Here is a 13,112-nt window from a genome sequence, read left to right as displayed (position 1 = left end):
AACATGTCCCAGTTACATTAGTCCCATCTGCCTGCGTTTGGTCCATATCCCTCCAAACCTCTCCTATCCATGTACCTGTCTAAGTGTTTTCTAAATGATGGGATAGTTCCAGCCTCAACTACCTCCTCTGGCAGCTTGTTCCATACACCTACCACCCTTTCTGTGAAAAAGTTACCCCACAGATTCCTATTAAATCTTTTCCCCTTCACCTTAAACCTTTGTCCTCTGGTCCTCGATTCACCTACTCTGGGCATGAGACTCGATGCATCTACCCGATCTATTGAGGATGTGGACGAAATGGCTTTCTTCCACATCTTCCATCTAATCTCCAGATAAGATTGTTCTCTCAAGGATGGACACAAAGTGCTGGAGTGACTCAGTGGGACAGGCAGCATCTCTGGAGTGACCCAGCGGGACCCAGCAGGACCCAGCAGGACAGGCAGCATCTCTGGAGTGACCCAGCGGGACCCAGCAGGACCCAGCAGGACAGGCAGCATCTCTGGAGTGACCCAGCGGGACCCAGCAGGACAGGCAGCATCTCTGGAGTGACCCAGCGGGACCCAGCAGGACCCAGCAGGACAGGCAGCATCTCTGGAGTGACCCAGCGGGACCCAGCAGGACAGGCAGCATCTCTGGAGTGACCCAGCGGGACCCAGCAGGACAGGCAGCATCTCTGGAGTGACCCAGCGGGACCCAGCAGGACCCAGCAGGACAGGCAGCATCTCTGGAGTGACCCAGCGGGATCCAGCAGGACAGGCAGCATCTCTGGAGTGACCCAGCAGGACCCAGCAGGACCCAGCAGGACAGGCAGCATCTCTGGAGAGACCCAGCAGGACCCAGCAGGACAGGCAGCATCTCTGGAGAGACCCAGCGGGACCCAGCAGGACAGGCAGCATCTCTGGAGAGACCCAGCGGGACCCAGCAGGACCCAGCAGGACAGGCAGCATCTCTGGAGAGACCCAGCGGGACCCAGCAGGACAGGCAGCATCTCTGGAGTGACCCAGCAGGACCCAGCAGGACCCAGCAGGACAGGCAGCATCTCTGGAGAGACCCAGCAGGACCCAGCAGGACAGGCAGCATCTCTGGAGAGACCCAGCGGGACCCAGCAGGACAGGCAGCATCTCTGGAGAGACCCAGCGGGACCCAGCAGGACCCAGCAGGACAGGCAGCATCTCTGGAGAGACCCAGCGGGACCCAGCAGGACAGGCAGCATCTCTGGAGTGACCCAGCAGGACCCAGCAGGACCCAGCAGGACAGGCAGCATCTCTGGAGAGACCCAGCAGGACCCAGCAGGACAGGCAGCATCTCTGGAGAGACCCAGCGGGACCCAGCAGGACAGGCAGCATCTCTGGAGAGACCCAGCGGGACCCAGCAGGACCCAGCAGGACAGGCAGCATCTCTGGAGAGACCCAGCAGGACCCAGCAGGACAGGCAGCATCTCTGGAGAGACCCAGCGGGACCCAGCAGGACAGGCAGCATCTCTGGAGAGACCCAGCGGGACCCAGCAGGACAGGCAGCATCTCTGGAGAGACCCAGCGGGACCCAGCAGGACAGGCAGCATCTCTGGAGAGACCCAGCGGGACCCAGCGGGACCCAGCAGGACAGGCAGCATCTCTGGAGAGACCCAGCAGGACCCAGCAGGACAGGCAGCATCTCTGGAGAGACCCAGCGGGACCCAGCGGGACCCAGCAGGACAGGCAGCATCTCTGGAGTGACCCAGCGGGACCCAGCAGGACAGGCAGCATCTCTGGAGAGACCCAGCGGGACCCAGCAGGACAGGCAGCATCTCTGGAGTGACCCAGCGGGACCCAGCAGGACCCAGCAGGGCAGGCAGCATCTCTGGAGAGAAGGAATGGGTGACGTTTCAGATCGAGACCCTTCTTCAGACATCTCAACCCGAAATGTCACCCGTTCCTTCTCTCCAGAGATGCTGCCTGTCCCGCTGAGTTACTCCAGCATTTTGTGTCTATCTTCGGTTTAAACCAGCATCTGCAGTTCCTTCCAACACATGTTTACTCAAGTTACTGGATTGAGATGATATTGCTCTTGGCAGGAAAGGCTCTGCATTGATCTCTCGTGGCCTAGCGTCTGGCTTTTGCAGATGTTTACTCTGGAGGTTTAACTATTTGCCTTCCAATGTATATGATCGGGTGGGATTGTTAAATTAATCTGCAGTCTAGAACAGCAAGTTGTAAGAGGAAGTGAAGTATTAGGGAATAACTCAGCTGAACAAGGATGTGATGTTGATGTTGATCCTCCAGGCAGCGTGTTTCCTGCGTTTGTGCTGCCTGTGGACTTTATTTTGGATTGTCCGGACATAGCAGAAGGTATTAATTAAATAGAATTATTGTTGTCTATTCTTGCAGCACAAATACTTCCCTTACTGACGAATCTGCAAGTGCTGAATTTAGCACTGAATAAGAACATCGGAGACACTGTGAAGCATTTGATTGCACGGATTCGCTTTTTACCGAAATTCAAAAATCTTATTGCCAGCAGTTGTAATTTAACCAAAGAATCCATTGTGGAATTAGGTGAGAATTGTGCTGTTTTGATTTGGTCAAAATGTGAATGTAAACATTTATGTTACAAGCGCGATGTTGTATTTTGCAATCTTTCTATGTTAGCGAATGGCTCCGTTACTTTGGGATGTGCATGTCCTCAAAGCCCAACATTTCTTGAGCCAAACTGACTGCTGCGGTCCTTCTGGTCAAAGAACTCCAGTGATCGCTGCCAGCTCCCGGGAACTATTTCCAAATTTGCAGCAAGTTTCAACTCGGACTTGCAGACAGCTCCGATCCACCCCAGCCCTACCACGAGGGGGTGGCTGTCTGTCACGGGTGGCTACCCTGTTCAATGCTGAGCCTTGGCCCCAGCTTTATTAATGTAATTAGTCTTTTGATGGGTTTGAAACTTTTAAATATTTGAACAATTTTTTAATGTCTCTGATGTTTCAACAACTTAATTGTCTTTCAAAGCATCAAACTGTTAGATTCTGCAACAAGATGTGGTTCAATTGATTGGATGGGAAGTATGAGGTTGAGCACTGCAGTAAGTGGAACCAAAAGACAAATCATTTAGTCAATGGAGAGACCACAAATAGTTCAGGGGGATCAGCGTGTTTGAGTGCCTGGATCATAAAATGCTACTTGGCAGGTTCAGCAAGTACTTGAGAAGGCAAATAGCATGTCTTTGATTCCTTTACCTGAAGGAAAGATGTGATATGTTTTCAAGAGTGGGAGAGTCACAAACACGAGGGTGGGCTACAAAATAAAGGGCCAGTCATTTAATGCTGAGATACATAGAAAGTTCTTCCCTGGGGGTGGTGAATCTCTGGAACTCTCTCATCCCAACAGTGGTGGAGGACAGATCATTAGCTCTGTTTAAGGTGGAGGTTGATATTTGAAAGATCAAGGAATTGAAGGTTGTGGGGAAGTGGCAGGGGGGTTGAGGCGAGATAGATCAGCAGGTTATATTGCATGGTGGGGCTGTTTACTGTGTCCCTCCCTGGGTGTGGACTCAGCCAGACACGCTGCAAAGCTGCTTGATATCCAGTTGCACCTCTGCACCAGGTTTAGATTTATTATTGTAATGTGTACCAAGGTACAGCTTGCTATTCAATCAGATCAGATAATACAATCAGGACAAGCTCCAGTAAAATAGGTGGAACAAAGTGGAAGATAGAGTGCATAATATAGTTCTTAAGGTCGTAGTGTACCAGTTCCAGAGACAAAGTCCAATGCCTGCAATGGAGTAGAGGTGAATCAGACAGTACTCTAGCTTATAGAGGGACCGTTCAAAGGCCTGATAACAGAGAGCAAGAAGCTGTTCCTGAGCCTGGTGGTGTGCAGTTTCAAGTTCTGTACTTTCAGTCGCACAGGGGGGGGGAGAAAAAGGAATGAGTGGAGTGGGGCAGGTCTTTGATCATGTAGGTTGATTTTTTGAGGCATCGTGAAGTGTCGATGGAGTGAATGATGGGGAGTCTGGTCTGTGTGATGGATTGGGCAACATCAGCAACTCTCTGCAGTTTTTGTGGTCTTAGGCAGAGCTGTTCCCTGTTGTGTGGACCTGGACCCCTTTCTGCTGTAAAGTTGCAAAGTGTTGGCCTCTGGGATGAGTCCTGAGGTATGTCCAGACCTCGAGTGTGGTCCAATGTGACCCGACATTGTTCAACTGGTTTCTGCACACTCAGTTCCACCTGACTTTAGATTAACGGGAAGTTTATTAACGGTTTCAAATGTTCTAATCTTCCAGCTGACACCCTCCCACACTTGACAGAGCTGGAGATCTTGGATTTGTCTTGGAATAAAAGCCTCGGTGGAAATCTGGGAGAACTTCTCCAGATGTTGCAAAATGAGAGCCGCCTCCGGGTGCTGAAACTGTGCAGCTGTAACCTGACTGGCAGCGACATGGCAGCTCTTGGTAATCTCACAGTTAGTCAATCTGTGAATTAAAATGAGTCAATGTGCAGGCATAATGCACCCCCTTATACAGGTGCTCCTCAGCTTCTCATGGGGTTCCGTTCCAAGAAACCCATCGTAAACCAAAGGTATTGTAAGTCCCTGCCGTTTACACCATCGCAACGCCGAACTGTCGCAAGTCTAAACATCGTAAGCTGAGGAGTACCTGGATTGTGGTTTCAAATATACTCAGTCTACCCATAGGGACCTTGGAACATTCCCAACACAATAGATGAGTTATAGAATCATATGGCACAGAAACAGGCCCCTCAGCAAACTCTTCTCTGCCAAGCAAGGTGCCTACCCATATTAATCCCATTTGGCTGTAAAGCTTTCCTATCCATGTACCTGTCTAAATGTCTTTTAAACCTTGATAAGCTACTTGGCTCTGCAGCCTCTTCTGGCCACGTTCCATATATGCACCAGCCTCTGCATGAAGAAACTGCCCCTTGGATCTCTTAACCTTCCCCTCACCTTAAACCTGTGTCCTCCCAGTTCTGCTCCCCTCTATCCTGGGAAAAAAAGTCTTCTTGTCTATGCCTCTCATGGTTTTATATACTTCTATGAGGTTATCCCTCATCTTCCAAGCTCCAGGCAAGAAGTCTCAGCTTATCTTAGGGCGGCACGGTAGCGCAGCGGTAGAGTTGCTGCTTTACAGCGAATGCAGCGCCGGAGACTCAGGTTCGATCCTGACTACGGGTGCTGCACTGTAAGGAGTTTGTACGTTCTCCCCGTGACCTGCGTGGGTTTTCTCCGAGATCTTCGGTTTCCTCCCACACTCCAAAGATGTACAGGTATGTAGGTTAATTGGCTGGGTAAATGTAAAAATTGTCCCTAGTGGGTGTAGGATAGTGTTAATGTACGGGGATCACTGGGCGGCACGGACTTGGAGGGCCGAAAAGGCCTGTTTCCGGCTGTAGATATATGATATGATATGATATGATATCCCAGTCTCTCCTTGTAACTCAATCCCTCAAATCTGAGTAACAATCTGGTGAATCTTTTCTGCACCCTTTCCAGCTAAATGAGATACCTTCCTATAGCAGGACAAGCAGATTAGTTCAGTTTAGTTTAAAGATACAGCATGGAAACAGGCCCTTCAGCCCACTGAGTCCATGCTGTCCATTGATCACCCGTTCACATTAGTTCTACGTTATCCCACTTTTTCATCTACTCCCGACATACATGGGCTAATTAGGCTACAAACCCACCCATCTTTGGGATGTAGGAGGAACCAGGAGCACCCACAGTCACAGGGTGAACATGCAAACTCCACGTGGACTACACTCAAGGTCAGGATCAAACCCGGGACTCTTGTGCCACCCCTGCAATCTGCAGACTATACATCAAATGTGGTCTCACCAAATCTTGTAAACTGTAACATGACATCCCAACTCCTCTACCCAATACTGTGTTGGTGAATAGTGTGCCAAATGTCATCTTCAACATCCTGTCTATTTGTGTTGCTATTTTCAAAGAACGATGTACCTCTACCCTTAGTTTTTCTGTTCTACACCATTCCCCAGGGCCTTGCCTTCGCTGTGCATGTTCTGCTATGGTTTAACTTCCCAAACTCCATCACTCCCACTTGTCCATGTTGCATTCGGTCTGCCACTTGGCCTGTTTTCCAAGTTGACCTAGATCTTTGGGGAAAAATCCCTCTGACAACATCTGTACCAAGGCGGGAATCAGGAGATTTTGGGAAAGGATTGGCAATCTGATTAAACTGCTTACATATGTGTTGGGTAGCTGTTTTACATATAACATACTTGTTGATGTACTTGCTCAATGTCTAAGGTATTTATTTCACAAAATGCTGGAGTAACTCAGCAGGTCAGGCAGCATCTCAGGAGAGAAGGAATGGGTGACGTTTCGGGTCGAGACTCTTCTTCAGACTGATCAATGTCTATGCTATTGAGGTTGCAGTATTATTTAACTTTGTGTGGAGAGAAACAGAGTTGGCATTTCTGTGTACAGTATTTAATTGAAACTGGGAAAAGTTGGAAAGAAAGCATCAGTCCAAAGAAGGGTCTTGACCTAAAACAATGTCTACTCATAGTTGGGTAAGCTTCAAGGTAGTAATTGAAAAAAGATAAAGCTAGTCCTCGAGTTGGGGTCCTAAACTGGGACAAGGTGATTTCAGTAGGTGTATGGGCCAAATTACACAAATGGAACTAAGTTCAGATAGAGTTCTTGGTCAGCATGAATGAGTTGGGCTGAAGGGCCTGTTTCTTTGCTGTCTAACTGACTAGATTGGTTGGTGCAGTCAGTGTGAGCCAAAGGACCTGTTCCTGCCTGTACTAAAACAACAGGGCATAGGTTTAGGATTGGGGCAAGGAGGTTAGAAGGGATCTAAGGATGGTTGAAATTGGGAACAGACGTGGTTTCTGTAGACATTTTTATTTTAGATTTCAGGTTGCCCTCGTTGTAATTTTGCTGTTTTCCCAAAATTTCCCAACCTCGACCGTCTTTCCAAATTCATCTGCTTTTCCCTTCAATTTGATGCCTTCCTTCCATATTTGGCCAAGGATGGGGCACCTTTCACTTTCTTTCTCATCAGGCCATATCCTTGCATTTAAGAACTATCTTCTTAAATGTCTGTCATTACTGGTTTGCAGTGGAATGAGTGACTGAAGTGTGTGCCATACAGTGGACTGCTAATTCCAGTGGGGTTGAGAGGAGGTGTTGGCATTGCAGTCTGGCTTTGCTGCTTTTACCTTTGGGCCCAGCTGCATGCAGGGCTGCTGACAGGTTCAGCCTCTGTGGGGGAGAAGGGAAATGGGAAGTTTGCACTGCAGCTTCACCACATTGGACATAAAAGATCAAACTGACTGCAGCCTTTGCTCTCTCTTCAGCGTCCCTCTCATGTACTGGATTTCTATCGAGCCTCGAAATGCTGCATTTAACATACAATAACACAGTCGATGACCAATCGTGGATGGTGTTTTTGCAGGAAGTAAATGGACTGAAGTTGCTGTGTGACCTGGACATTGGCCTCATGCCTTTGAGTCATCGAGAATGCAGCCCCTGGCTGACGGATCTGCTGCACGCTCTGTCTCGCTTCCCCTCGCTCGTGGAGTTGGGGATGCACCACTGGGTCATCACTGCCTCCCAACGTGAACTTCTGGATACTTTCAACAAGAACAATAATCGCAATATCCATTTTACCTACTAGTCTGTCAGCTTTTGCTGAGAAACATTGAAAGATGAAGCACTAAACATAGAATACGTATACAGCACTAGTAATTTATGAATTGGCCCGGTCATTATAACACAATCAAACTCTAGGTAAACTTCAAACACTCCAATTCCTTCTGATGCATTCTTAGATCTTGTTCTTCCAAAGGTCGGCTATGTACTTGGTAGGATAGGATACAGGAAAGGAGGGGGGAGACAGTGGTGGCTATGTTGTTTAAAGAAACAATGTACTTGGTTAACGAGGCTGTATATAAAATATTGGCACGGTGACACTTGGTAAAAGGATAACTGTACAGATTGCAAATACTGAGTGACGTTTGGATGAGGTGAGGCCATTCTGAAATGGTCTCTGAGGCTGGAGTATGCAGTGCTTCCAAAAGGTTATTTGCTTTATTGCTACTGTAGTTGTCAAGATAGCTGTGTATAATTTGCATTAAAAATCCTTGCAGTAGTAATATGGCTTATGGTTTTTAGTCTATTCATTTAGTTTGCATAATCTGGGGCTCTAACGAACAATAATTGTCCTTTTTATGCATCTACATTAAATCAAAGTGAATTATGACTACTGCCAGAAAAACACTCATCCTGGTTTTCTTCCCTAAGATGAAACCCAGAGCAGCCCCACCCTCGTACGATCTTGCTGCATCCTGGCTGGACACATTCTCCACAACGTGATTTAATACTCTCTGCCCTCTATCCCAGTTAATATTAGTTATTGAGTTGTGCAGAAACAGGCTCTTTGACCCAGCCCATCTACACTGATCCCATTTACCTGCACCAGATCTCTTTCCTTCTTCCTTGCCTGTAGCCTATACAGACCTTGTTTGTCTAAATGAGTGATCTGTATCTGATTCCACCACCTCTGGCAGTGAGTTCCAAATATCAACCTTCATAACTCCAACCAAATATATCTTCAGATAGTTCCTCTGTCCCTCTCTTTCCCGTCCCCCTTCCCAGTTCTCCCACCGTCTTCCTGTCTCCAACTACATCCTATCTTTGTCCCCCCCCCCCCCCCGACATCAGTCTGAAGGGTCTCGAGCCGAAACGTCTCCCATTCATTCCTGAGATGCTGCCTGGCCCTCCCGCCCGCCCGCTGAGTTACTCCAGCTTTTTGTGATACCTCCAAATATCAACCACTGACTTGGAGCAATGGGGAGAAGCTTATTCCTCTGAACCCTTTAAAACTCCTCCATCTGACCTTAAGCCTATATCCTATTTTTTTTAATTGAAAAAGCAACTTGAAATGTCCACTCTTACTCTAGCAGTGTTATTACACATTTGGACTTTTCAGAGATTTGCTTTTCTATATACCTCACAGTTGAAATTGCTTATCATTTGTTTGTTTATTTAATCAATATAGCCACCACTGTCTTCCCACCCCCCCCCCTTCTTTCCTGTATCCTATCCTAACTACGTATGCTAGTCCTGCCCTGGAGCCAAGTTTCAATTGACTCATCTGAGTATCATTGCCTGGCACTTCAAGGGCTTGACATTAATCGGCCCATGCTGACAAGCAGACAGCATAGGAGCAGAGTAGCCCCTCATGCCTGATCCACTCTTCACAAGTACCGTGGCTGGTCATTTACCTTAGTGCTACTTTCCTTGGCCAACTTTGATTCCTTTAGGGCAGCACAGTAGCATAGTGGTAGAGCTACTGCCTCACACCGCCAGAGACCTGGGTTCGATCCGGACCTCAGGTGCTGTCTGTACGGAGTTTGTATGTTCTCCCCGTGACCAGCCAGAGTTTTCTCTGAGATCTTCGGTTTCCTCCCACAATCAAATTTGTGGGTTAATTGGCTTGGTAAAAATGTGAATTGTCCCTAGTGTGTGTAGGATAGTGCTCGTGTACAGGGATCGCGAGTCAGTGCAGACTCGTTGGGCCAAAGGGCCTGTTTCCATGCTGTATCTAAACTAAACTAAAACTAAAATAAAAACGTAATGATGTCTGCCAAATTAATACTCAGCAAACAGTCCTCTACAACTCATTTGGATAGTGAACTTCACACATTCAGTCTTCTGTGTGAAAGGGCAAAGCCTGAAGGTGTTGTGGAATGCAGGTGTGCACACCTTTCTGAGGCGTTGAATGTTATGTAATTGGTGAGTGAATCTCCTGACATTGTGGTAGAACACAGGTCACCAATGCAGCTGACACTGCCTGAAGGAACCCTGCTGTCAATGGGCCTGGATGCATCCGTGGTTTTGATGATTCTCACTGGCTGTCTGAGCAGGACACTGGTAAGTCAATGCTGTTGATGACATTACAAATAACTTCTGCACAAAATAATTACCTGTCGTGTCTATGTATGAAGTTGAGCACTGCAATACCTTTATCTATTTTACTTCAATAAACTTATGAACTGTATACTTCATTCTATAATTCATACTAGAACTTATGAAAATGTTTATTGACATGATAGGTTTGGCAATTATAGGAGAGTAGAGCAACACCACAATGCTCATCTGTTGAGTCTCTTATTGAAACGTGGTTCACTCGGACAAATATTCAAAGTCTTGCGTTGCCAAAATTACCATTTGTGTTGGAGATGTCAAGTCCGCTTGATCACAAAACAGCAGGAAAGAACCAGCAAATACAGATTTGTGAACTTAACATCAACAGTTTTTTCTCGTCCATAAATTAGAGGCCTCAATATAATGTTCATAAGTTATAGGAGCAGAATGAGGCCATTCGGCCCATCAGGTTTACTTCGCAATTCAATCATAGATGATCCATCTTTCCCTCTCAACCCCATTCTCCTACCTTCTCCCCCCATAACCCCTGACTAATCAAGATATATCAGTCTCCCTCTTAAAAATATCCATTTTAAGTGATTTGATTTCAGATTCTAATGTTTATTACTTTTTCTTTCCTTTGTTTGTATTCTTCTTCTTGTCCTTTTTCCCTTTCTTGTCTTTCTTGGGAAACAGATTTTGAAAAGGTCCCATCTCCTTGCGCACCATTAATCCCCTCCACCAGGCCTGCAGCTGTGGGTGGAGGAATGAAAACAGAATTAACATTGTTCTTGGGCAAGATGGGGGATGCTGCTTATTCAGGAGAGTATCACATGCAAGGACAATATGTGTAAAAGTGCCATATGTCTCAAATAAAAGAAAGCTGAATGACTTGGGCTCACTGTGGAAATAGAGATAATATTTTGGGTCAAACATAGACCCTTCTGCCTGTCTGTCAATGTTGAACATCCAGTAATCTCCACTAATCATGTTAACCATTATCTGGTCCATAGTTTCTATGCCTTGGAGACTGAAGTGCTGGTCCACATACCTAAACGTTGAGACAAAATGCTAGAGTAACTCAGCGGGTCAGGCAGCATCTCTGGAAACATAGAAAATAGGTGCTGGAGGAGGCCATTTGGTCCTTCGAGCCAGCACCGCCATTCATTGTGATCATGGCTGATCATCCATAATCAGTAACCTGTGCCCAACTTCTCCCCACATCCCTTGATTCCACTAGCCCCTAGAGCTCTATCTAACTCTCTCTTAAATTCATCCAGTGATTTGGCCTCCACTGCCCTCTGTGGCAGAGAATTCCACAAATTCACAACTCTCTGGGTGAAAAAGGTCCTTCTCACATTTTTAAATGGCCTCCCCATTATTTTAAGACTGTGGCCCCTGGTTCTGGACTCCCCAACATTGGGAACATTGTTCCTGCATCTAGCTTGTCCAGTCCTTTTATAATTTTATGTGTCTCTATAAGATCCCCTCTCATCCTTCTAAACACCAGTGAATACAAGCCTAGTCTTTTCAATCTTTCCTCATATGACAGTCCCTCCATCCCAGGGATCAATCTCGTGAACCTACGCTGCACTGCCTCAATTACAAGGATGTCCTTCTCAAATTAGGAGACCAACTGTACACAATACTCCAGATGTGGTCTTACCAGGGCCCTATACAATTGCAGAAGAACCTCTTTACTCCGATACTGAAATCCTCTCGTTATGAAGAGAAGGAATGGGTGACATTTCGGGTCGAGACCCTTCTTCAACATTTTGTGTCTACCTTCGATTTAAACCAGCATCTGTAGTTCTTTCCTTCCTAAAAGTTGAGTTTATGCCACCCTTTCAGGCAGTGTGTTCCTGGTTCCAACCACCCTGCAACCAATATCTTGCTTTGCACCTTCAATCTACGTGTTCTAGTTAGAAACCTGCATGGGGAGAGGTTTCTTACTGTTTACCCTATCTATGCCTCTGATAATTTGCTACATATCAGTCATTTCTTAGTCTTTTCCGTTTGAATGAAAATATACCAGCCAATCCAGTCTACTGAAACATTTGATCCATTGAGGTTTTCCGGATGAATCTCCTATTTAATCTTTTCAGAGCAATCATAAACTTTTTATTCTGCTGCAATATTTGCACACAATGTATATGTAACCTGGTCATAGATTTGAGGATGACACTGTAATCAGTGGTGTAGTGGCAAGTGAAAATGGTTATCCAAGGCATCAGCATCTGGATAACCTAGGGAAGTGGGGCAAGTAGTGGCAGATGTAATTCAACTTGCACTAGGGCTCGGTGCTGGGGTTGTGGGCCAAATAGTGGCAGATGTAATTCAACTTGCACTAGGGCTCGGTGCTGGGGTTGTGGGCCAAATAGTGGCAGATGTAATTCAACTTGCACAAGGGCTCGGTGCTGGGGCCACTACCTTCATGTTGTATATTAATGATTTGGACCAGGGGATTGAAGGCTTTGTGGCAACGTTTGCGGATGATACGAAAATAGGTGGAGGGGCTGGACTTGGACAGGTTGGGAGAGTGGGCAGAGAAGTGGCAAATGGAGTACAGTGTAGCAAAGTGTGGAGTCATGCATTTTAGTAGTAGGAATAAAGGCGTAGACTATTATCTAAATGGAGTGAAAATTCAGCAATCGGAGGTGCAAAGGGACGTGGGATTCCCAAAAAGTTAATCTGCATGTCGAATCAGTAGTAAAGAAAGCAAACGCAATGCTAGCATTTATTTCAAGAGGGCTTGTATACAAAAACAGGGATGTAATGTTAATGCTCCATAAGGTGCTGGTAAGAATGCATTTGGAATATTGTGAGCAATTGTGGGCACCAAATCTGAGGAGGGATGTGCTGGCTCTGGAGAGGGTCCAGAGGAGGTTTACAACAATGATCCCAGGAATGAGTGGGTTAACCTATCATGAGTGTTTGTCGGCACTGGGCCTGGTCTTGCTAAAAGAATGAGGGGGACCTAATGGAAACATACAGAATATTGAAAGGCTTGGATAGAATGGATGTGGAGAGGATGTTTCCACATGTGGGAGAGTTTAGGACTAGAGGTCACAGCCTCAGAATTAAAGGACGTTCTTTTGGGAAGAAGATGAGGAGTAATTTATTTAGTCATAGGTGGTGAATCTGTGGAATTCTTTGCCACAGAAGGCTGTGGAGGCCAAGTCAGTAGATATTTTTAAGGCAGAGATGGATTCTTGATTAGTACAG

The 13,112-nt window shown here is 46.5% G+C and overlaps 2 protein-coding genes across 3 annotated transcripts in view; one reads left to right on the top strand and one right to left on the bottom strand.

The window, feature by feature from the left end:
- Positions 1–7,988, top strand: part of LOC144599115 (leucine-rich repeat-containing protein 31-like) — a 37,027-nt gene extending 29,039 nt beyond the window's left edge. For both annotated transcript variants that reach the window (XM_078409834.1, XM_078409833.1), the window contains exons 9-11: positions 2,367–2,534; positions 4,255–4,422; positions 7,316–7,988. In XM_078409834.1, coding sequence (XP_078265960.1) covers positions 2,367–2,534; positions 4,255–4,422; positions 7,316–7,635 — 656 coding nt within the window. In that variant the 3' untranslated portion in view covers positions 7,636–7,988. The remainder of the gene's footprint in view (positions 1–2,366; positions 2,535–4,254; positions 4,423–7,315) is intronic.
- A 2,094-nt stretch (positions 7,989–10,082) lies between these two features.
- LOC144599113 (uncharacterized) overlaps positions 10,083–13,112 on the bottom strand; it is a 32,216-nt gene continuing 29,186 nt past the window's right edge. The window contains exon 6 of the mRNA XM_078409832.1: positions 10,083–10,640. Within this exon, the coding sequence (XP_078265958.1) occupies positions 10,512–10,640 (129 nt within the window). The 3' untranslated portion in view covers positions 10,083–10,511. The remainder of the gene's footprint in view (positions 10,641–13,112) is intronic.

Source organism: Rhinoraja longicauda, chromosome 13 (genome assembly GCF_053455715.1).
Source record: "Rhinoraja longicauda isolate Sanriku21f chromosome 13, sRhiLon1.1, whole genome shotgun sequence".
Classification (NCBI taxonomy): Eukaryota; Metazoa; Chordata; class Chondrichthyes; order Rajiformes; family Arhynchobatidae; genus Rhinoraja; species Rhinoraja longicauda.
This window is presented reverse-complemented; position numbering and strand designations above follow the sequence as displayed.